Source organism: Cervus canadensis, chromosome 8, assembly GCF_019320065.1.
Source record: "Cervus canadensis isolate Bull #8, Minnesota chromosome 8, ASM1932006v1, whole genome shotgun sequence".
NCBI lineage: Eukaryota > Metazoa > Chordata > Mammalia > Artiodactyla > Cervidae > Cervus > Cervus canadensis.
Genome location: NC_057393.1, coordinates 31410410 through 31433280, shown reverse-complemented (window position 1 = coordinate 31433280; position 22871 = coordinate 31410410). Strand labels below are relative to the sequence as shown.

Below are 22871 nucleotides of genomic sequence, written 5' to 3'. Positions count from 1 at the left end.
CAGAATCTGTGACTTGGAAGGTTCCCCTGCCAGGGTCCCTCCCTAGGGCCACTGGCCATCGCCTCCAGACCAGGAAGCAGTCAGTTATGGACTGTATCCCGGCAGGAACTGGCGGGCGGCACATCATTCACTCGGAGAAATTAAACCATTGTGTGTGTTTTATTATAAATTAATTATGTATAATCCATTGTATAATTCATTATTATATCTCTAATATAACTCAGGGTGTTGCCAAACAGCCTGGGGCTACAGGAGCTGGTGGCAGCCACCCAGGAGACAGATGAGAATGGCCAAGGAAGTGGAAGGACTCCACCCTCTCCTGCGTGAGCAGTGAAGACACTTAGAACACTACAGATGGCACCACCCTGAGATGATGCCTGCAGGCTTAGAATCACAGCTCACAGAGTGTTCCAAAGGCTCCCCTGGGACAAGTCCTATGAAGTCTGCACAGGTCCAGCCCCACAGGCAAAGCAGTGCCTTCAGAGGGTGGCACACCTCTTCCTGATGGAGATTTTCCTGCTGGCTTGTCAGTGCGTCTGGCAGCCAAGAGCAAGGCTGAGTGAGGCTGACGTCTTAATGAAGAGAGGATCTGAAGACTGACTCCCCAGATGGAGACAGACACTCCTGCCAGCATAGGAGCTTTCTCCAGTTCAGAACCCAGAGATCAAAATGAAAGGCCCAGGCACTGTCTTCAGAGCTAAATGTGATTCAGAAGCCCCTCTAATGCCTCACTGGAGAGGCTGGAGAGAGACACAGGGGCAGGGATCCAACTGCAGCATAGAAACTAACCTCGGCGAGCCTTCCTGGGAAAGAAGTTCTTGCACCGTGCTCAGAGGGCACATGCTGGGTGTTGCACGATCAGAGTGAGGTCAGTCCCAATTACAGAGATGTCTGAACATGACAGCATCATCTACTGGGCTGTCTAATCACCAAAGGCAAACACATCACTCCGAGAGTTCTGCATCTTGGCAAGAAGTTTGGTTGGATAAAGGGAACTCGTAATTGGATTAATGAGCCACTGGGGTGGGGTGGGGGAATGAGAAGCTAAAGAGTATTTAATAACCAGTATAAACATGTTGAAATGTAGGGTGGATCTGAAGGTCACAGAGCTTTTCAAGGTATGAACTCTAGTGTAGGGGTGGCAAATGAGTTTCAGCTTGACAGCCAAACTGATTGGCAGTGGCTTGAAAGAGTACTGTGAACAGCTTACAACATTTGCAATGGACATGGAAGGAAAAGCAGTACTGAGCATGCCTTCTAGAAGATCTTAAGTTCCTCCCAGCACAATACCTGAAATTTTGGTCACTGCCACCAGGGAGTGGTAGGTCATATATGGGTCCTATTAGGGTCATTATAAACATCAGGTAGAGATTTTCTAATGAAGGCCATGAAGGGCAAAAATCCAGCCTCTTGATTTATCTTTTTTTGAAAAGTAAAAGCTTTAATTAAAGGAGCCATCTGAAAGAAGTAGCTACTCTGTGTTATCCATTTCCATATAAATAACCTAAACCTGGGCTTCCCGGGTGGTTCAGTGGGTAAAGAACTCAACTGCCAATGCAGGAGACATAAGAGAAGATCCTTCTGCAGGAAGATCCCCTGCAGAAGGGAATGGCAACCCATTCCAGTATTCTTGCTGGGAGACTCCCCATGGACGGAGAAGCCTGGCGGGCTACAGGTCATGGGATCCCAAAGAGTCGGACACAACTGAAGTGCCTTAGCACACACACAACCTAAAGCTAGATTAAAAAGAAAAACACACCTATGGGCTGACCTCTATTTTGCTTGATGACCTTGAGCAAGTCACAGCCTCACTGGGTGCCAGCTTTCTGCTCCAAAATGAAGGTTTGGGAGTAGATCTCTAAAGGTCATTTCTGGCTCTAAGATTCTATGATGGATTAATTAATTTTTTTTTTAGAAGCAGGCCTTCGGTAGTTTTTCTCCCCAGCTTTTTCCATAAACTTCAGACCAACCTGTGTGGTTTTCCTTTCTGAGCGTATTATTAATAAATATATTTTGAGCCAAACAGCTTTTCAGCAGAGCTCTATAGCGGTTTCCTTACAGGGGCCAAGGCCAGGCAGGAACCGGCCATCATAAGCGTTGAAGTGAATGCACTGGGCAGGGGCAGACCAGTGGAAGGTCTCCCCCTGGGGGCTGGGCTGAGAGTGGAGTGGGGAGAACAGGTCCTTTATTTCTCATTTTTCTGCTATGCCAAAGGCTCTTAGTGTACCCACCAGGGCTGCTCAGCCACAGTTGAAAGTTAGGGTCAGCTGAGGGCCTGCTGGGGAACAGGTATAGTGGGAGACTTAGGAAAAGGCCTGGCAAATATTCAAGCTCTATCTCAGGCCTCAGATGAAGGAAATCACTGAAATGCTCCTCTGTACCCTGGCTGCTCAGTGGTCCCCAGACCAGTAGCATAAGCATCAGCTAGGAGTTTCTTAGATATGCAGAATCATGGGCCCTACCCCAGACTTCATAAATCAAAATGTGCATTTTAACAAGATTTCAGGTGGTCTAAATGCATATTAAAGTTTGAGACACATTGCTCAACCTTAGCTGTATAATGAAATCACTTGAGGAGCTTTAAAAAAATACCCATGTCTGAAAATAATTTCTTGGCTATGACACCAAAAGCACAGGCAACAGAAGAAAACATAGATTAAATGGACTACATCAAATTTAAAACTTTTGTGCATCACAGGATGCTATCAATAGAGTGAAAAGGCAACCCATGGAACAGGAGAAAATATTTGCAAATCATATATCTGATAAAGGACTAATATCCAGAATATATAAAGAACTCCTGTAACTCAACAACAACAAAAGAACCCAATTCAAAATACCTGAATAAACATTTCTTCAAAGAAAATACACAACTGGTCAATAAATATATAAGAAGATGCTCAATGTCACTAATCATTAGGGAAATGCAACTCAAACCCACAATAAGATAACACTTTGCATCCATTAGAATGGCTATAATCAAAAAACCAGAAAATAACAATTGTTGGTGAGGATGTGGAGAAATTGGGACCCTTATGCATTGCTGATGGGACTGTAAAATGGTGCAGCTGCTGTGGAAAACTGCTGTGTAGCAGCAGTTCTTCAGAAAAGTCCCAAAAACAATTACCATGTGATCTAGCAATTCCATTTCTGGGTATATACCCAAAAGAATTGAAAGAAGGGACTCAAACAGATAATTGTATACCCAAGTTTGTAACTGTATTATTCACCATAGCCACAAGCAAGTTACAGGAGACCAAGTGTCCATCAATCTACATGTCCAAAGTGTGGCAAATACCTACAATGGAATATGATATGCCTTAAAAAGGAGGAAATTCTGACACATGCTACAACATGAATGAACCTAGAGGATGTCATGCTGAGTGAAAGAAGCCAGTCACAAAAGACAAATACTGTATGATTCCACTTAGACGAAGTACCTGGAATAGTCAAATTCACTGAGGCAGAAAGTAGATGGTGGTTACCAGGGGCTGGGAGGAGGGGGGAATGGGAATTTAGTGTTTAATGCTTATGGAGTTTCAGTTTGGGAAGATGAAAAGTTCTGGAGATGGATGGTAGTGATGTTTGCATGACAATGAGAGTGTACTTAATATCGCTGAACCAAATACTTACAAATGGTCAAAACAGTAAATTTTATGTTATGTATATTTTACCATAATAAAAAAATACTCATGCCTGGGCTTCATCCCAAGGTATTCTCACTTACTTGGCATAAGCTGCAGCGGGGGCATCAGAACTTTAGAAGCTCCCTATATGGTTCTAATATGCAAAATTTGAGAAACACAGTCTATACCAGGGCTTTAGTGCTTCTCAAACTTTCAGGTCAGTCACTCAGTTGTGTCTGACTCTTTGCAACCCCATGGACTGCAGCACGCCAGGCTTCCCTGTCCTTCACCAACTCCCAGAGCTTGCTCAAACTCATGTCCATCGAGTCAGTGATGATATCCAACCATCTCGTTCCCTTTTCCTCCTTCCTTCAATCTTTCCCAGCATTGGGGTCTTTTCTAAGGAGTCAGTTCTTTGCATCAGGTGGCCAAAATATTCAGGACAGATTTCCTTTAGGATTGACTTGTTTGATCTCCTTGAAGTCCAAGGGACTCTCAAGAGTCTTTTCCAACACCGCAGTTCAAAAAAGCATCTATTCTTTGGTACTCAGCTTTCTTTATGCTCCAACTCTCACATCCAGACATGACTACTGGAAAAACCATAGCTTTGACTAGACGGATCTTTGTCGGCAAAGTAATGTCTCTGCTTTTTAATATGCTGTCTAGGTTTTTCACAGCTTTTCTTCCAAGGAGTAAGTGCCTTTTAATTTCATGGCTGCAGTCACCATCTGCAGTAATTTTGGAGCCCCAGAAAATAAAGTCTCTCACTGTTTCCATTGTTTTCCCATCTCTTTGCCATGAAGTGATGGGACCAGATGCCACGATCTTAGTTTTCTGAATGTTGAGTTTTAAGCCAGCTTTTTCACTCTCCTCTTTCACCTTCCTCAAGAGGCTCTTTAGTTCCTCTTTGCTTTCTGCCATAAGGGTGGTGTCATCTGCATATGACAGGTTATTGCTATTTCTCCCGGCAGTCTTGATTCCAGCTTGTGCTTCATCCAGCCCAGCATTTTGCATCATGTACTCCAGATATAAGTTAACTAAGCATGGTGACAATATACAGCCTTGACATATTCCTTTCCCAATTTGGAACCAGTGTGTTGTTCCATGTCCAGTTCTAACTGTTACTTCTAGACCTGCATACAGATTTCTCAGGAGGCAGGTATGGTGGTCTGGTATTCCCATCTCTTTAAGAATTTTCCAGATTGTTGTGATCCACACAGTCAAAGGCTTTGGCATAGTCAATAAAGCAGAAGTAGATGTTTTTCTAGAACTCTCTTGCTTTTTTGATGATCCAATAGATGTTGGCAATTTGATCTCTGGTTCCTCTGCCTTTTTTTTTTTTTTTCCTCTGCCTTTTCTAAATCCAGCTTGAACATCTGGAAGTTCTTGGTTCATGAACTGTTGAAGCCTGGTTTGGAGAATTTTGAGCATTACTTTGCTAGTGTGTGAGATGAGTGCAATTGTGCGGTAGTTTGAGCATTCTTTGGCATTGCCTTTCTTTGGGATTGGAATGAAAACTGACCTTTTCCAGTCCTGTGGCCACTGCTGAGTTTTCCAAATTTGCTGGCATATTGAGTGCAGCACTCTCACAGCATCATCTTTTAGGATTTGAAATAGCTCAACTGAATTCCATCACCTCTACTAGCTTTGTTTGTAGTGATGCTTTCCAAGGTCCACTTTTCTTCACACTCTGGGATGTCTGGCTCTAGGTGAGTGATCACACCATCATGGTTATCTGTGTCATTAAGATCTTTTTTGTATAGTTCTGTTTATTCTTGCCAACTCTTCTTAATATCTTCTGCTTCTGTTAGGTCTGTACAGTTTCTGTCCTTTATTGTGCCCATCTTTGCATGAAATGTTCCCCTGGTATCTCTAATTTTCTTGAAGAGATCTCCAGTCTTTCCCATTCTATTGTTTTCCTCTATTTCTTTGCATTGATCACTTAGGAAGCTCTTGGAGGAGGTCGTCATTAGCCCCACCATAGACCTGCTGAGCAGACAACCCACAAACCACAGAACAATTATACCAAAGAAATTCTCACACTGTTAAGAAAGTTCTAGGACCCACAACAGATTTCCCAACCAGGGGATCCGGCAAAGGGACTGAGAACCCCCAGCTTTGACTCTGGAGGCCAGAGGTATTTGATCACAGGATTTCCACAGGACTGGGGAAACAGACTCTTGGAGGGCACAAACAAAACCTTGTGTGCACCAGGACCCAGGAGAAAGGAGCAGTGTCCCCACAAGATACTGAGCCAGACGTGCCTGTCTGTGTCCAGGAGTCTCTGGTGGAGGCGTGGGTCAACAGTGGCCTGCTGCGGGGTCAGGGGCACTGAATACAACAGTATACAGTGGGCACAAGTCCTTTTGAAAGAGATCTCAAACTTTAATACGTACTATATGAATCACCTGGAAGTTTTGCTGAAATGCAGATTCTGATTCAATTTATCTGCAGGAGGGCCCAAGAGTCTATATTTTCAATAAGCTCCCACGTGATTCTCACGGTCCTGGCCCATAAACTACACATTTATGGTCCATAAGTGATACATATATACTATAGTGATTAGTTTAAGAAACTTCTCTGCTTCTAGATCTAAGATGCTGAAACCAATCCTAGGGCTGTGCAATCCTCAGGGCTGCAGGCTCATTGATCATTAGATACTCAAAGTACTAGGTGTCTTCAGCTCAAAGTCAAATTACCACAATTGATAGGGAGTGACAGAGAGAGATTTTGACTTTAATTTTGACAAAGAATCGAGAAGAAGGAAAAGGTTGGAACTGGAGTGGTGGCAGGGGCAGGGGATGTCGTCAGGTCTAGCAGGCAATAGACAGCTATTATTAATGACCAGAGCCTAGAGAAAATGGGGTATGGGCAGGAATTTGCAAGCCAAGACAAATAAGCATGCCAGTGTGTTTCTCCAAACCCAAACCATCATGGTATCTAGTGCTCGGAGGCACTTAATGTTTGTTAAACGGATGAAGGAAGGACTCTGTCCAAATGATAATGTGAATCAGCAGAAACTGCTTGCAACTTGTTATACAGTTATTTTGAAACTGTTCTTTCCCCAAAGCAGTGCTTCTTAAACTGTAACATGCTTACAAATCACCTGAGGATCATGGTAAAATGCAGATTCTGATTTGGTGGGTCAGGGGTGGGGCCTGAGATTCTTCATTCTAACAAGCCTTCAGGTGATGCTGAGGCTGCTGGTCCCAGAACTCCACTTTTAGAAGTAAGGCTCTAGACTGATGATTTGAAAGCCCAGTTGCCCAGTCAAATCACGTGGGGAGTTTTTAGAGACAGGTTGTTGCCCAGATCCTTTACCCAGTTTCTGATATAACTGGTCTGGGGCAGGATTCGGGTGCCATATACTGTATTTTTAGAAGCTCCCCTGATTATGTTAATGGTTCTGCACCCAGATTCTCAGCCTGGACTGCGAACCACTACCCCAGACTTGTGGTCCCCAGATCGGAGTGTAAGTTGCAATTGGATTTGAAGTGAAAAATGTTTCTGCTACCAGAATTCATCACCAGCTTGTTGAGGTCTATCAAGAAAATCTATTTAGCCAGAGAGTATCATAGGGGGAGGCAGGATATGGAGTTTGGGGAAGAAAGCAGAGCAGGATGGTACTGCTTGGAGCAGAAGGCCAGCAGGTGCTGCAGTGACCTTACATTTTACACGGCTGGCTCAGAAACCTCCTGTCACACCACTGTGAACATCTCAATCTTCTAGAAGAACGTGGAGAAAAGCTAAAAATAGAATTTTAAAAAGTAGGTTGAATTGAATGTTTTTTGCTTTCTTGAATGCTGTATATCAAGCACGTACTATGTATCTACAGGCAGGAGTGGCGTTAAGTAGTGACTGAGGTAAGTGCAATGGGAGGATCCAGGGGCAGCATAGCCCAGGGAAGGTGAGGATAAGTACCAAGGGTAGAGTTTGGGCAGAGGGCGCAGGGCATGAGCACCCAGGCTGTTCCTGCAAGGGAGGTGGGAGGAGGGAGCAAAGAGGGGCCTTAACAAGGGTGAGAGGTGGTAGGACTTGTGTTTCAGGCAGTGGGAAGAATTGCTTTGTAATAATCTCTTAAAAATGTTCTATAAGCAAACGTCTTGAACAATCTTCAGTGAGATAGAGAAAAATAAATAAATAAAGACCAGAGTCAGGGACCTGGATTTGGACCTCAACTCCACCAGAAACTAGCAGGTGACCTTGAGCCTGTTCCTTAATCTTTCTGATCTCAAGTGTCTCCGTCTGTAACATGGGAATCCTACGACATGCCGTGGGTTGAAGGGTTAAGTGAGCAAGGGAATGCCTCTCGGAGGCCAGGCTCATTGCTTCTTTTCTCACCTTTCACACAGATAGCTTCAAGGTTGGGCAGTCTTTAGACATTGGCTGCAGGTCACATGCAGCCAAACTCAGTTTTCTGTGGCCTCGGGACTTTCCTGAATTGGGTCTGAAAACTGGTAACCAAGCAACCTAGATCTCTGATGTGGGGTCAGGCAGCTGTGGGGAGAAGCTTCCAGGGCAATTTTTAGGGCAAGCAGTTCTTTAGCAATGCTCGCAAGCACCAAGGACACCGCCCTGAGCTCTCACAAAAGCAAGAGTCCCGAATGCTTCAGATGTGGGAACCAGCGGGGAGCACAGGCCCTTTCCAGAAGCTGCAGGAGAGCAGAGGCTTGAGGAAGAGAAGCAGCCATGGAGCACTCCACCCTGCATGGGCTGGGCCACCAGGGACCCACAGAGACTCACTAAGGAGCTCCTAGGACTGAGGCATCCTCGGAGGAGAGTTGGGGAGCTCACTGACCCACAGTGACACTTCCTGTGTGCCCCCGACACCTGCCGCCCCACTCCATGAGCTTGGGACTGTGCTCGGCACCCAGGTCTCAGGGAGAAAGCTGGTCAACATTTGCAGTACAGGCTGAGGGTTGCTGTGGAGGAAGGGGAACAAAGATATCTAGATTAGCCAGGTGGAGGAGAAGAAGAACATTTCCACACAGGTAGGGTGGTGTAGCTGAGAGGTAAACGATGCTAAGAAAGCTGAATCAGGAGAGGCAGAAAGAGAGGAGAAAGAAGACATCAGACTCCTCAAAGTCTGGAGAACCAGATGTCACCCCAACCTGCCCTCCCAGCACTGCCTATTTAAAAGTCCCACACTCTGGGTCACGAGTTAGAGGGAGCACTCATTTTTCCCTCTTCAGGTTCCCATCCAGAGGACCTTCCATTGGCCAAGAGCACCGGTTCTCAACCAAGGGCAATTTGCCTCCCTCGCCCTCAGTATCTGGCAATGCCTGGACACATTTTTGGTTGCCACAACCAGGGAAGGGGGTGCTATTGGCACCTAATGGGTAGAGGCCAGGGATGTGGCTGGCAGTGAACAGGACAGCCCTCTACAGCAAAGAATTATCTGGCCCATCATGTCAGTAATGCTGAGATTGAAAACTCCTGGACCAGTGCATCATTCCTCTTCTCCAGGGGGCCTTTCCTGCCTGCCCTTCCCACTCCCCATCACCTCAGTACCCTCCCTTCTATGGGCTCTCTGCTCTTTCTACCTGTTGCTACTCTGAATGCCTACCCCTATATCATGGCTCATCCCTAGTGGACCGTAAGTTCCTTGAGGTCAGAAGCCATGCCTCAGGCATCATTTCTAACCTGGCCCTTAACATCTGCAAAATGCTTGAAGATTGGATGTGTATATGATTTTAAACTGAGAGGTTCTGCATTTGGAAAGCAGTGTTTAAAAAGTCAAAGAACTCTATCAGAGTCCCTAGACAAATCAGCAACAGAAGCCAGTCAATGCCTCAAAGTCTGACAGCCCTGTGAGTTCCACTGAATGTCTGGCAGCCACCACAGGATGGGAGCACCTGGTGGGCCTGGACTCAATCTCCTGAGAGGCATTCATTCATTCGAAAAACACTTATCAGTAGCAATAGCATCCTTGCTGTCACCATTACCTTCCAAGTACTGACTTTGTTTGCCAGGCACTGTGCATGCATTATCTCATTTCATTTCCCATTTTAGAGACTCGGAAGTCCGAGCAGTTAATAATACTCGTTAAGGACCTGTGCCGCCTTGCGCGTGAGGATGGGAGACTCCATTTGTCCTCTCACTTGCAGAAACACTATTTCATTAGCCTGCTGGTCTCTTTGGCGCCTCCCAACCTGGGTCCCCTGGGTTTTCATCTGCCTCGTTCTGGAGCAGGACCAAGTCTCTTTCTTGTAAGTGCAGCCGCAGGCAGCATCAGGAGCTCTCTCCAGGTAGAGGGAAGGAAGAGGAAGCCTTATATTTTCATGGTGCTGGGGAAGATGCATAGGACAGAGAGGTGCAGAAGGTCTGGCATTTGTCTTCCAGGCTGGCAAGGCAGAAGAGGGGACAGGGGACAGCGTGGAAAAATGCCAATGACTGAGGCATTAGAATGTATGCTCCGCTGGGACAAGAACTTTACTTGTTCTCAGCTGTTTTCTCAATGCCCAGACAGTGCCTGGCAGAGGTGCACAAGGCCAGGGAGTGAATAACTGAGTGAGTAACTGAATGGCAGCCCCTGCCTTTCCCTCCACTGAGGCCATCTTTCCAACATGTCTCTCCAGCAAGGTCATCCCTAACCCTTTTGTTGTACGTGAGGCATCCGCAGCCTCTTCCAACCTCCTAGCTGCACCCTTTCTCAGTATCTGTCCCACCCCAGCCACACCGAGCCTCCGAGGGCTGCATGACCCTGCTTGGCCGCCATGCACACGCTGGCTCCTCAGCCTGGAACACTTTCTTCCCCTTGTCCCTCTGGCCAGTCCATCAGCACCTCTCTCTTAGGCTTTCCTTGGCAGCCCCAGGCAGATGCTTGCTCCTTCCACTGTGTTCCCGTCTCACTTGGTTTAAGATCAAGTGAGAGAGACCCTTTAGTGAAAGAGATTATTTAGTGTAGTGTCCAAGGGCATCAATTCTGGAGCCAGTTGACTTGGACATAGGTCCTGGCTCTGCCACATTCTGGCTGCGTGACCTTGGGCAAGTTACTTAACTTCTCTGTGCCTTTGTTTCCTCATCTGTAAAAGAGTGACAATAGTGGTACCTACCTTCTAAGGTTACTATGAGGATTAAAGGAGATTATCCACATAAGGGGTTGGAGTAGTGCTTGGAACATAGTCAATGGTAGGTAAGTGTTACTATTAATACTGCTCATTCCTCATATAGTACTTGTTATAAGAAATTGCAAATAAAAAAAAAATCTCTGTTTGCTTGTGTACAGGGCCCCATGAATTAGGCTGAAGAGTGATGATCAGCTCCGAGATTTACAAGCAGGGCAAGATGAGAGGAAGTGGGGAGCAGTTAACAAGTATTACTGCTAGTCAGCTGAAGGATAAGGGGGGCCAGAACCTCGGCAGTGTGGATGGAAAGACTGGGCAGCTTGGAGAGAGATTCGTGAAGCAGATTGACTCAGTGATCCAGAAGTTGTGAAAAATGAGGAGTAAGCAAGAACCAAATATGACGCCAGATTTCCAGATTGAGTGTTGGGGTCTGAAAGGGTCCAGTGAGCAGCATCCCACTTCCCTCCCTGTTCATATTCAGGATTAGTGGATGGGAAGAAAGGTGGGGAGGGGAGGAGGCAGGTGGGGCTCAGACAGATAGAGATTAAAAAGCCACCATCGTTACAGATATAGCTGTTTGGAAGGTCAGGCTTTGGAGTGGGGTCCAAGGTGCTTGCTGATGTATTTGCACCCTCCAGCAGCCCTCCCTGTGGGCAGGGGTAGGCCTGAGCCTGCCCGGCTAAGCTCAGCACATGGCAGAGAGTCGCATGTGTGGGCAGGTAACTCCAGAAAGGGCTCTCCATGCCCAGTTCTCCCAAACTGACCCATCTGAGGAGTCCTTGCTCCAGCCCTTAGGAGGGAGTTTGGGGAAAGAAGGGAGGGCAGGAATGATGCACTAGTCCTGGGGTTCTCAGTCTCAGCATTACTGATGTGCTGGGCCAGATAATTCCTTGCTCACGTGGAGGCAGCAGTTGGAGCCTGTAGAGCCCACCTGTCTCAGACTGAGGAACGGGAGGTTTGAAGTCATGATCAGACAGGTTTAGAAATGGCATTTTAGATTTGGGGCAGCAGTGTGCAGGGCCGCGAGGCTGGCCATGTTTCCAAACAGTGAGAGTATCACAGAGGGGACTGGACATCCTGGATGACCTCCAAAGTTCTTTCCTGGGCCTAAGTGTCTATGGGTCAGGTTTTTTCCCTAAATCATTTAAAATGCATTAGTGGACCTTGCTATTTAAAAGCTTCCTCCTGGGAATGTTGCCGTGAAGCAATGATTCACTCCCTAGTCTGTCTTTGGTGGAAATCCAAATGATCATCTATTCTATCAGCTTACAGCTACCAAGATAGATCCGTGCTGGGCTTCCCTGGAGCAGCCTGGTTGCAGGGGTGGGGAGGGGGTCGGGGGGGGATGGGGGTGAGCACCTGGAGGAGATAAAGAGGAAGAAAAACAGCCCGTCCAGGCTCAGAGCTGGTACCATGTCACGTGTGAGTCCTACGTGGGCTCCTGAGGGGGCTTCCCTGGTGGCTCAGACATTGAAGAATCTGCCTGCAATGCAGAACACCCAGGTTCCATCCCTGGGTTGGGAAGATCCCCTGGAGGAGGAAATGGAAACCCACTCCAGCATTTTTGCCTGGAGAATCCCATGGATAGAGGAGACTGGCAGGCTATAGTCCGTAGGGTTGTGACTTCAACTTTCACTTTCAGACCCTGCTTGATCCGTGGGACCTCTGGGGGTTTACAGAGCTCTGGGGCCAAGTGCCAGCTCTGGGAAGAAGGAGCCAGAAAGAAAGCTGGACTGGAGATACACTTTAATACCAAGGGCCAACTCTACCCCAGACCGGCTGCCTACATCCACACATTCATTTGTTCACCCAGCGAGCACCTGTGGAGCCCCTCCCCCTGCCAAATGCTATGCTAGGCACTGGATTTGCAGTTGAGAACAAAAGACATGGTGTCTCAGCCCCCGCTGCTTGCAAGGCAGCATTTCTCCTTCTCCGGGATTCTTCTTTCCCTGCCTGCAAAAGGCTCTTTGGATATACATAGCTTCTCAGATGACTGGTGCATGACTGCCATTCCAAGAAAGTCTGTTCTTAGAGACCAGGGTACAAGGGAATATGACATCCCTGGGGCAAAGTGAAAGAAAGGGCCCTTAGGCTCACCAAGTCTCATTACATGGACTGACCTCCAGAGGCTGGCCTGCCCTGGACTTGCAGGATGTTCACCGCATTCACTACAGGAACTGGGTGAGGTCTGTGTGTGTGTCCACCCTCCCAATTCGGGCGGGGAACTGTGTAGCTTTGGTCCTCTAAGGCAGAGGTTCCCAACCTTTTTGGCACCAGGGACAGGTTTTGTGGAAGACAACTCTTCCATGGACAAGTGATGGAGGGAGAGAAGTTTCAAGCAGTAATGGGAGCAATGGGGAGCAGCAGATGAAGCTTCACTGGAATGCCTGTCGCTCATCTCCAGCTCTGCAACCTGGTTCCTAACAGGCGGCAGACTGTACCAGTCCGTGGCTCTGTGTTTGGAGAACCCTACTCTAAGGAGAGCCTCTAGGGACTTCCTACCTCCAATCCTGAGTGCAAGGAAGGCAGGGGCAGGGCCAGGCCTTCTGTGAGAAACGCCAGCTGAGGCTGCTCCCAGGAACCCTGCAAGGCACCTCTGTCCATCCAGGCAGGAAATCGGGTTCCTGGGCATGTTGCCTATCCCCAGGGAGGGCAGGGATGACAATGCAAGTCCCACGAAGGGGGGAGGCTCTCCAGTTAGGTGGAGCAGCAGTAAAGGAGGGAAGAAGTCCCTGCGGTCCCTTCCTAAGTCAACAGGACCCCTTAGCTCTGCAATGACTCTGTGACCTTGTCACTGTACTTGTTGGGTGCAAACAAAGATAAGGGTAACTGGAAACCACAGGAAGGGTCATTTTACACTCTCGGCACTCTCGATTCTTCTATGGCTAATTAAAGTAATATGTCAAAACGTCCCTTGGAAGAGATCTTTAAGAATATGTCTGTTAAGTAAACGAGGTTTTACTAATTAATGACATGCCTGCCCACCCCTCCTTCAAGTTCCTTGCAGAGCTTCCCGGTGCCAAGAGGGCTGAGCAGGAAAGGGTGGCAAAGTCTCGGAGGGAGTGGGGACAAATCCAGCCCGTTTGTCAGTTGGGGAGCTCTCAGCTTCTCCTCCGGATGTTGATCAGATTTCCTGGGCTGGAACCAATTCACAGGGCCCAGGGACTGGAATTTTTCCAAGAAGCAAACGTTTTTCTTCTTACGAAGTCAACATGATTTCTTTCAAGGAAAATTTTTATCTTCTTTTAAAGTGTCTAGGCTTTTTGAAGGGCAGATCTTTGCACTTTTCTTTGAAGATAATGATCATGATAAAATTGTCACCTGCTGAGACCACCGCCCCCCCAACCCTGCAGGCCCTCACACAAGAGGCCTGGGGGCAGGGGAATGATATGCCAAACTTGTACCATGAGTCAGTGGCATAGCCAGAAATAGAGCTTTCCAAACTCCCCAATCCTTAATAATAGCAATATTAATAATAACCTCTTTAGAATTTTCTAAGTGTTTTCACAGCTCACACTGAATCTTCACAACAACTCTGGGGGGAGTCTGGGTAAGTCACTCTTAGGAGACAGCACATCTGAGGTGCAGATGAGCTTTGCCACTCACTTGCTGCATGATTCTGGTTGGTCTCTTCACCTCTGGACCTCAGAGTCCTCAGCGGTGAAGTGGGAGGGTTGGGTGAGAATACTGCTAAAATCCCTCCACCTCTAACATGCTGTGAGTCCATGCTGTGATGCTCTGGTCCAAGGTTTCTCCATCTTGGCACTAGTGACTTTTTTAGGCCAGACAGTTCTTTGTTGGGAGGCTGTCCTGTGCACTGTAAGATGGTTAACATCATCCCTGGCCTCTACCCCCTAGATGCCAACAGCACCCCCTGATCCAGCTGTCACAATCAAAAACGTCTACAGACATTGCCACATGGGCACAGTAATCCCTCCGCTCACTGCCCAAGGACTTCAATAAGGCCAAGATCATGCGGTTCAGTGGAGAAAGGTCTTTTTCTCCAACCCCTTCACACCTTTCCATAGACTTTTCAAACACAACCTCCTCGTCCTTTGCTAGCTTCTCATTTCTTAAATGCCCTCCATGGTCCAGGGGGTGTCTAGTGTGATAACGAACCAATTGATTTCATGCTTTCTCCTAAGGAGAGTTCACAGGTTTATGTCCCCTAAGCAACCAGTCAGGCTCCCCAGAAATCCCTCGCAGAACCCTGGCTGGCCCAGAAGCCTGTATCTGCAGCCTGCAGGAGGCCTGGTGAGCATGGGTTTGTCAGCACTCTTAAATCACTGAGCTCTGAGGAAGCCTTCTCCTAGCACAAAGATCCTTCCTTAGGAATCAATAGCTCAGGGCCTTCCATCACACTCAGAATTATCCTGGGACCTGTAAAATTTCTTTTCCCCAAGCATGGCAGAACCCCCAAATGAAAGCCCCAATGTGGGGGAAGGAAGACAGCAGCTCTGTCAAGGAGGTGTTGTCCACAGCCCAGATGTTGCTGCTAGCAGAGGCTGATGTGCAGACATGGATGTTTGCTTTCTTTCATGGGGAAAAGGAAGACCCAGCGCAGTCCCCAGTGACCCCGTACTATTATCCCCTCCCATCTATTCTTCTTTACATCTCACCAAGGGCAGAGACATGTTAAAGACTACCTTTCTTGATGCTCACTATCTTACCCTCATCATAGGCTGCCAGCCTCACCATTTTGCAGAGGAGGAAACTGAGGCACGCAGAGGTTAAACAGTGTGTCCAAGGTTCCTAAGCAGGAAGCGGGGAGTCACATTCTAAGCCTGTATCCTTCCCACTACTGAGCTGCCTTCCCAGCGAGAGCAGGTTATAAGGGTCAGTCATCTAGTGGGGCTCATGTAAGAGGTGACTTCTTATTTCCTCAATGTCTAGTGCCACTTCCACATTCAAACAAAAATCTAGAGATCCCGTGCTATCGCTGTGTTTTATGTAATTATATTCCTCTGGCCTTATCCAGGAAAAATCCAGGCCTTGGGAATGCAGGCACAACTCTTCAGACAGAGCTGGGAGCAGGCACAGATCCCTAGTCCAGGCTCTCAGAACCCCGCTTTCAAGGAAGGGACTGTGGCTCTGTGGTCCACATTATCCTACCACCCGCCTCCCCCATCTGAAGACAAAGACACAACTTGTCTGAGAGCCTGAAGGAGAAGAGAAAACTCAAGCACCTTCCCTGGCAACAAGCATCCCTTGGGTGAGCCTTAGGGACAAAAGCAGATCCGCCTCTCAGAATTCTGGCTCGGCAGCACTGGGTCCTCCTGAGGGTCACCGCCAAGTCTGCAGACACCCTGGGGGAAACTCCATGCACAGTGCAAAGGAGCAGGGTGGGGAGAGGACACCGGAGGAGGGGGCAGCCCATAGGCCACTCTGCAAACCTCCTGCCCAGGGCCCAGCTCAGATGTCGACAGCCAGACTCACAGAACAGAAAAAGGGCAATGGAAATGGTAGTATCTTTCAGGTCACCCAAGAAACCCTCACATGAGGATTTTGCAAAAATAGAACATCCCAGCACTCTGACCTTGAGCTGGAAGCAGCAAGGATGGGGAAATGGGCAAATACTGGTTGGAAACGCTCCACTTCACCCAGGATCTAACTACCGGAGGTCCCATAGGCAGTGGTATGACTACGGGACAGAGAGACCCTACTCTAGCATGCCTGAGTGGAAGGAAGAGCCCTAGGCTTGGGTTCCAAGATCATCTCAAGGGGCTGGGCACTTCTGATTCCTAAATGCATGGAGAGAAACCTGGAGTTGCATTGCTTTTCCCTACATGACCACTTGGAATAATAAGACAAGATAATGGAGGAAGGGGAAAAAAATAACTAGAAATTTCTATTACCGGTACATATACATTACAAGAGCTTTATCTATTCCTTGCCTCCTCAGTCTGAATAACAGATTCAGAGGAAATTTTCCCCAAGCTACTAGATGTATTAATTTACCAATGTCTGATCAGTTAGCAATTATGAACACTTATTTTTGCCTGGGAAATCCCATGGACAGAAGAAGCTGGCAGGTTATATACAGTCTGTGAGGCTGCAAAAGAGCTGGAGACAACTTAGCGACTAGACAACATCAACAACTGTGCAGAACACACATCAATCTCCATAGTAAAGAGGAAGCAGGTCATGGGAGCGGAGAGAGTTCTCAGTAGCAGAGTGGAAATCCTCGGACCCAGTCCTATCTCTTCCACCAAACAGCCATGTGACCTTGGGCAAGATGCTTGCCTTGACCGGGCTTCAGTTTTCCCATCTGTAAGTTGTGTGCATGTGGGATGGCATTGGAGTCGGTGCTCTTCAATGTCCCTTTCTTCTAGTTCTAATATTCCAGGGCCCGGTGAGTACTGAGCAAGCTCAAAGAATACACCAGCACCAAGCACAAAGAAAATTTCAGAGAGCAGGTGGGGCTGGGTACCGGTTCTATTTCCTTGGAACGCTGTACTTGTATCTATCTCCTTGCACCTGAGATCACAGGACCACCTGAAGTCCAGGAAGTATGTGGTAGAAGGGTTCCAATCAAGAAGGTGACGGTTAAAGGCCTGAGCTTGCTTAAAGCATTAAGTTACTATGGCCAGTGAAGGGCAAGAAGTGAGAAAGTCAGTGGTCCTGAGCTGGGTGCCTTTGGCGCCCCCTACTGGGCACCAAGGAGCTTGCTGGGCAGCTTCCATTGCCTAAGCAGGCAGCAAGATTGAGAACAGGACTGTCTGTCACAAGCTGTTTAATAGGCCTGCCTTCCTGGTCTGCGGTCCTGCTCTTCTAAGAATATATTTCACTTCCTAGAATTACGTAGACCATTGGCCCACTCATTCACAGGGCACTACTGTGCTGTGATAGGACATCTTAACCAAACATCAAGGTGCAGAGTAATAAACATCAGGGTTCGGAACAGCAGGTGCAGCCCAGATGGAGAAAAGAGAAGAAAGAGCAACAAGCAGGTATTTCGCTGTACAAATCCCCAGTGGTGAGAAGGTCTTGGGAAATGCCGCAGAAAAATGTTGACTGCAGGCAGAGGATGGAGCTAGATTTGGGGGTGTGAATCCAGAGCCCTATTAAAAGATCTCCAGGCTGATGCAGCTGCCCCAGGAGCTCAAAACCCTCATCCATGTTTGGGGATGAGGTACAGGAGACAGTCCCAACTGAGCAGCCCACTTTTGACCTTCTCCAGAGACCATTAGTACCAAATGTAAACCAGAACATTCTACTTGTGGTCCACTGTGCCAGCATCTAGGCCTTAAACTCCCTTCATTGCCTCTTAAATGGACTTCAGGACCTGCTGCCAGAAACATGTTCTTAAGTCAGATGGAGAGCAAATGCTTCCTCGAGGGCCATATTGGAACAACTGCCATATTCCCACTTTTCCATTCTCCATCTCCTCTTCCTTGTGGCTGAGAGAGAGGTACAGGGTGACTCTGAATTTGCTCCAATTCAGTCTTGGGTAGCTGCAGCCCAAGTCATCAGGGTCAAAAAATCTCCCTCCTGTAGCGTTTCTCTTCCCACAAGAGTTCTCCCCTGACTCAATACAGCACTACAGACTTGTCCCCTATCCCTGGAACCTGCTTCCTTTCCTTTATCACCTGGCTCCACTTGGGAAGTCCTGCACCCATCCCAGAAGACACTCCAAGTGTGACTGAAGAAAATGTCTTGCCTGGAGAGCTAAAGCACCTCCTGGGACACAGAGTAGCCACACTAGGTGTACCCCATAGCACCACCAGCAGCAATATTCATTAGTCATTCCCCGAGGAAAGAAAGGCCCCCCCCCCACTCCACCCCAACCCCAGGCACATTTCACCGCCACTCTGGCAGGCTCCCATCCAGGGCTGGGATGACTTTGGATTCTTGAGTTGGTTTCTACAGAAACGGGACTAACCAGGACTCTCAACTACTATACTGCGAAAAAGCGCGCTGCATTGCTGGGCATGCCCCCAAGCTCGGCCTCCTGCCCCATCAAAGCCTCCATGTGCCTCCCCCCGCCCCCTCACTGGGCCGAGGAGGACCCCCGGTTCCCCTGGAATGCCTGAAGCTCGTTTGTCTAAGATTGGATGAAAGCAAGCAGACCACACCTCGGTCCAGCAAAGGCAGCTGACAGCTAAGCCGCGCGGAGCTGGCTCCCGGAGCTCTCTGCCACCCAGCGCTGTGCCCAGGAGCTCGGTTTCCCGGGGGCGGGTGGGGGGGGAGCGCTAGCCTCCCCCAGGGCTTTTCCCCACCCTGGACGCGTAGGCAGCCGGCCGAGGCCAGTAGCTTCCCCGGCCCGGAGCTGAGCCTGGTTCGCTGGGTGACTCCCCAATACCCCACAGCACATCCCCCCTCACCTGCTCCGCCCCCTCCCCGCTCCACCGCCCCTCCCCAAACAACTGACCTCCAGGGCGCCCCCAACACTTTCTCTGCCAGCTGTGAGAGCTGTCGCCCCCACACCTCCGCTCCCACCTCTCCTCCACCTCCGGCCCAGCGCCCGCCTCTCCCCCTAGCCCGCGGAAGGCTCTGCACGCCAGTCGAGTCCTGCGCCTCTTGGCAAGTTGGAAACCAAGCCGCTGCCGCCGCCTTAGCGGTCTCGGTCTTCCGTGCCAGCATCCCTGCCAACCCTACGGGAGGATCCGGAGGGCGCAAAGGGCGGGAGAAACTTTCTCTGCCTGAGGGGTTGGGGGCACCGGAGCGGGTACTCACCCCCGGGTCCGCGCTCGCAGCCATCCTCTGGCTCTCTCAGCCCCGCCGCCTGGGGGCGTCGGAGAGCCGGAGCTCGCTGCCGCCTCTGCCGCCTCTGCCGCCGCCGCCGCCGCCTTCCAGCTCGGAGCCCCGGTCCCGGGCTAGCCTCGAGCCTCCCGCCCCGACGCCGCTCGCTCGCTTTATACAACTCCACTCGAGCGCGCCGGGGCTTATGTAAAGGCTGGCGGAGACCCGCAGCCAATGGCGCTGCAGCTGGAGCTGGGGGCCGGGGGTGGCGCGGCCAATCGCGGTCCGGAGAGCCCCGGGAGCCGGGTAGGGGGAGGGGGCGCCTCCCCGCGCTGATTTAGGAGCCGGGATTGCGGTGGCAGCCGCCGGCAGCCGGGCCGGCCGGGCGCGGCGCGGCGGGCGTTGGGGTGGGCGGCGGCGCAGCCGGCGGCGAGGGCGGGTGCCCCCCGCGCCTCGCCGCTGCGTCGCGTAACCTTCAGGAGGCAGCCGGGCCTGGAGAGGGGGGCGAGGGCGTCTGGCGGGGCGCTTGGGGCCCGGGGCCGGCGGGAAGCAAGGGTCCCCTGGGACGAAGCGCCGGGAAGGAAGGCAGAGGGGAGGGGAGGGCAGCGAGCCCCAGGGCCTCGCGGCCACCCCTGTGCGCAGGGTCGAGGGTGGCCGCAGGGGCAGTGGCGTGCCTTCCCGATTCCCCAGATAGCGATCTGGCGTCGCCGGGCCGGGCCGGAGCGGCCGCGCGAGCAGCGCTGATGGCGAGATTTCGCGCTGCGGAGCTAGCGCCGAGCCGATCTTTATCCGGCCTGGGGACGTGTCCGAGCGCCTCCCAGGGACTGCTCAGTATGGAGAGCGGAGCTTCGCGACGGCCCCAGAGGGCGGGGAGCGGGCGAGCACAGCCCGGAGATCAGGCGCGGTGGAGGCAGCCGTGGGGAGCATCTCCCCGCTTCCCTGCAGTCCTCCGCCTTTCCGCTGGCCCCGCTGGCGGTGTCCCTATCCCATCCCGCCTATAGCCGCCGCCCCGCCTGGGCCAGGGCTGTGCCCGGCCCACCTGCTCTGGTCAAGTGCGTTCTTCCAGCTTCCCTCACCGCTTTGCTCACAGGTACTGCCTCCCCACTCATCAAACCCCAGCCCACTGCGGTGGGCAGGATAGTCTCAGCCTCTCAGGACTGGGTGTAGTGGGGGCTAAGCTTGGGAAGAACGCCCTTGATCGGCAGTGCCCAAAGTACTCGCGTGCGGGACTGGAAAGAGACCTGAAGTCAGGCGCCTAGAATAGAGCCTGATACCTAACAGGTGCCAGGAAGGATTTACCTAGTAAGGATTTAGTGAATGAACCTTGAATCGAATAAGGACTTTGGGTTTCTGAGAGCTGGGGGACCAGACTTGGGAAGAGAAAGACCTGGAAATAAGCTGAGGAGGAGGGAGCTAGGACTGTTTTCTTGTCTATTGATGCCTTTATGACCATCACCCTGCCTTCTGGGCCCTTGACTCCAAATGTCTTCTTTCTTGGAAAGCCCCTCCAGCCCCAGACCCAAGTGTCCCCAGATTTTGAGCAGAACCTTCAGAGGCCCTGCTTTCAGGAGGCTGTGGCCCTCCTGTGGAAAGAAATAGGAAAGGATAGGCAATCTTTCTAGCTCTGGGGGTCCTGAATCTAGCTCAGTTTCTTAACTTGTTGAGGGTGGTGGATGCTTTTGAGAATCTGATGAAAACCATTGAATCCTTTCTCTAGAAGAGCATACACATTTACACACACACACAAACCTTAAGTATAATTTCAGGATCATTAGGGACTCTCTTGGGGCTCTGCCCAGTGTCAACATCCTGTTTCTCTAGGGGTCTAGAATAGTGGTTTATCATCACCTTCCTCTTGGTGAATCACAGAACTCTTTTGAGTCTTTCAAGAATCTGATTAATGGAATGAGTCTGTGTCTCAGAAAAATGCTCGATCATATACATACATGTTGACATGCAATGTTAGGGCGTTCATGGATCCTTACAAGCAGATTCGGAACCTTCGCTAAAGAGCAAATAGACTTTGCCTCGTGGGTACCCAGTCCTCTCCACAAGGAGTCTGGGGAACTCTGTACCCTGCTGCCTCACACCACCACCCTGTTTTGAGGGCATCTGAGTCATGTGGTGATGGCCCCGGCTCCACACTTGTCTCTGCATCTCGGTCCCCGCCACCCTCTCAGTGTAGAAATAAGTTGCAGGTTGTCATGTTCTGTCTGATCTGTGAGCCTTTCTTAGCCAGAAACTCCGACTCTGGGAGACAGCAAGTGACTGGTAATTAACCAGTTTCACTCAATTCCAAGCTTCTGAGCACACCTTTCCTGGATTTTGTTCTCACCTCTCTCTTTGCTGGTGAAGCTGTGAGCAGCAGCCCCAGTTGTAGAGCCTCGCCTCACCTAAACCCACCAGATTTTGTAACCAGCGCAGTAATTATCAGATATTAGCCATCCAGATGTGAATAGGCTTTGTGTACAGAACAGCTCTACAATGACCTCACGCTTTCCTGCAGCTAGCCATGTAAGGGTGCAGTGGACCAGAAGTGCTGGGGAGGGACAGAGAAATGCAGGAAATGACAGAGACAGTCTCTCCAGGAAGTTCTCTAGGTGATGCATTTGGTTTCTGCACTTAAACCTGTGCAGGTTCAACCAGTGGGCCGTTCTGCTCCTTTCGTTTCTAATTCTGCTGATGTCTTCTGTGTCTATTCAGTCATTTCACATCTCTGTCCACTCGAAGCTTCAGCCCTGCCCTGCCTGACTCACTGTAGACATCTTGCCCTCAAAAATTTCCCAGACACATCCTGCTTTCTCAGGGCATGTGCACATTTATGGACTGAATTGGGTCCCCTCCAAATTCATCTGTTGAAGACTTAACTTCCACTGTGACTGTGTTTGGAGATAGGGCCTCTAAAGAGATAGTTAAGGTTAAATGAGGTCAAAAGGATGGGACCCTAATCCTTAAGATTGGTGACCTTAAAAGAAAGGAAAGACATTGAAGCTCTCCCTTCCCCCTCGGGGCATGCACAGAAGAAAGGTCATCTCAGGACACAGACCCAGGTGGCCATTTGCAAGCTAAGGAGGGAGGTCTGCGAAGAAACCAAACCTGCTGGTGCCTCAATCTGGGACTTCCAGCCTCCTACTGTAAGAAAATGAAATTCAGTTGTTTAAGCCACCTGATCTGTGATATGTTGTTATGGCAGCCCGAGCAGACTAACACACATACACACGTTTTCAATATGCTCCTTATTCCCATCCAGCTTTTTCAGTCTCCTCCCAACACATCGACTCTCTGTACTGTCCCTTTAGATTTTGCCCTTTCTTACCTGGGACACTTGCCTAAAATGTTTTCTCATCTTTTGGCACCCAAATCAAGTCTCACCTCCCCCACCACCCTCCAGAACTGCTCTGGCCTGTGCTGGAGCTTTGCCTTTTCTGCCTTTTTTGCAGGTCTGCAACATCTTAGCACTCTATTGTACACATTGTCCTGTGTTCTCTCTAATTGC

The 22871-nt window shown here is 49.7% G+C and overlaps 1 protein-coding gene across 4 annotated transcripts in view; it reads right to left on the bottom strand.

Moving 5' to 3' along the window:
• The window catches only part of CRTAC1 (cartilage acidic protein 1), a 172087-nt gene extending 152532 nt beyond the window's left edge, over positions 1 to 19555 (bottom strand). For 3 of the 4 annotated variants that reach the window (XM_043475792.1, XM_043475790.1, XM_043475791.1), the window contains exon 1: positions 19370 to 19539. In XM_043475792.1, coding sequence (XP_043331727.1) covers positions 19370 to 19393 — 24 coding nt within the window. In that variant the 5' untranslated portion in view covers positions 19394 to 19539. Of the gene's footprint in view, positions 1 to 19369 lie in introns of all 4 variants that reach the window. The other variant, XM_043475789.1, reaches the window with a different exon arrangement.
• Between the last annotated feature and the right edge of the window lie 3316 nt (positions 19556 to 22871).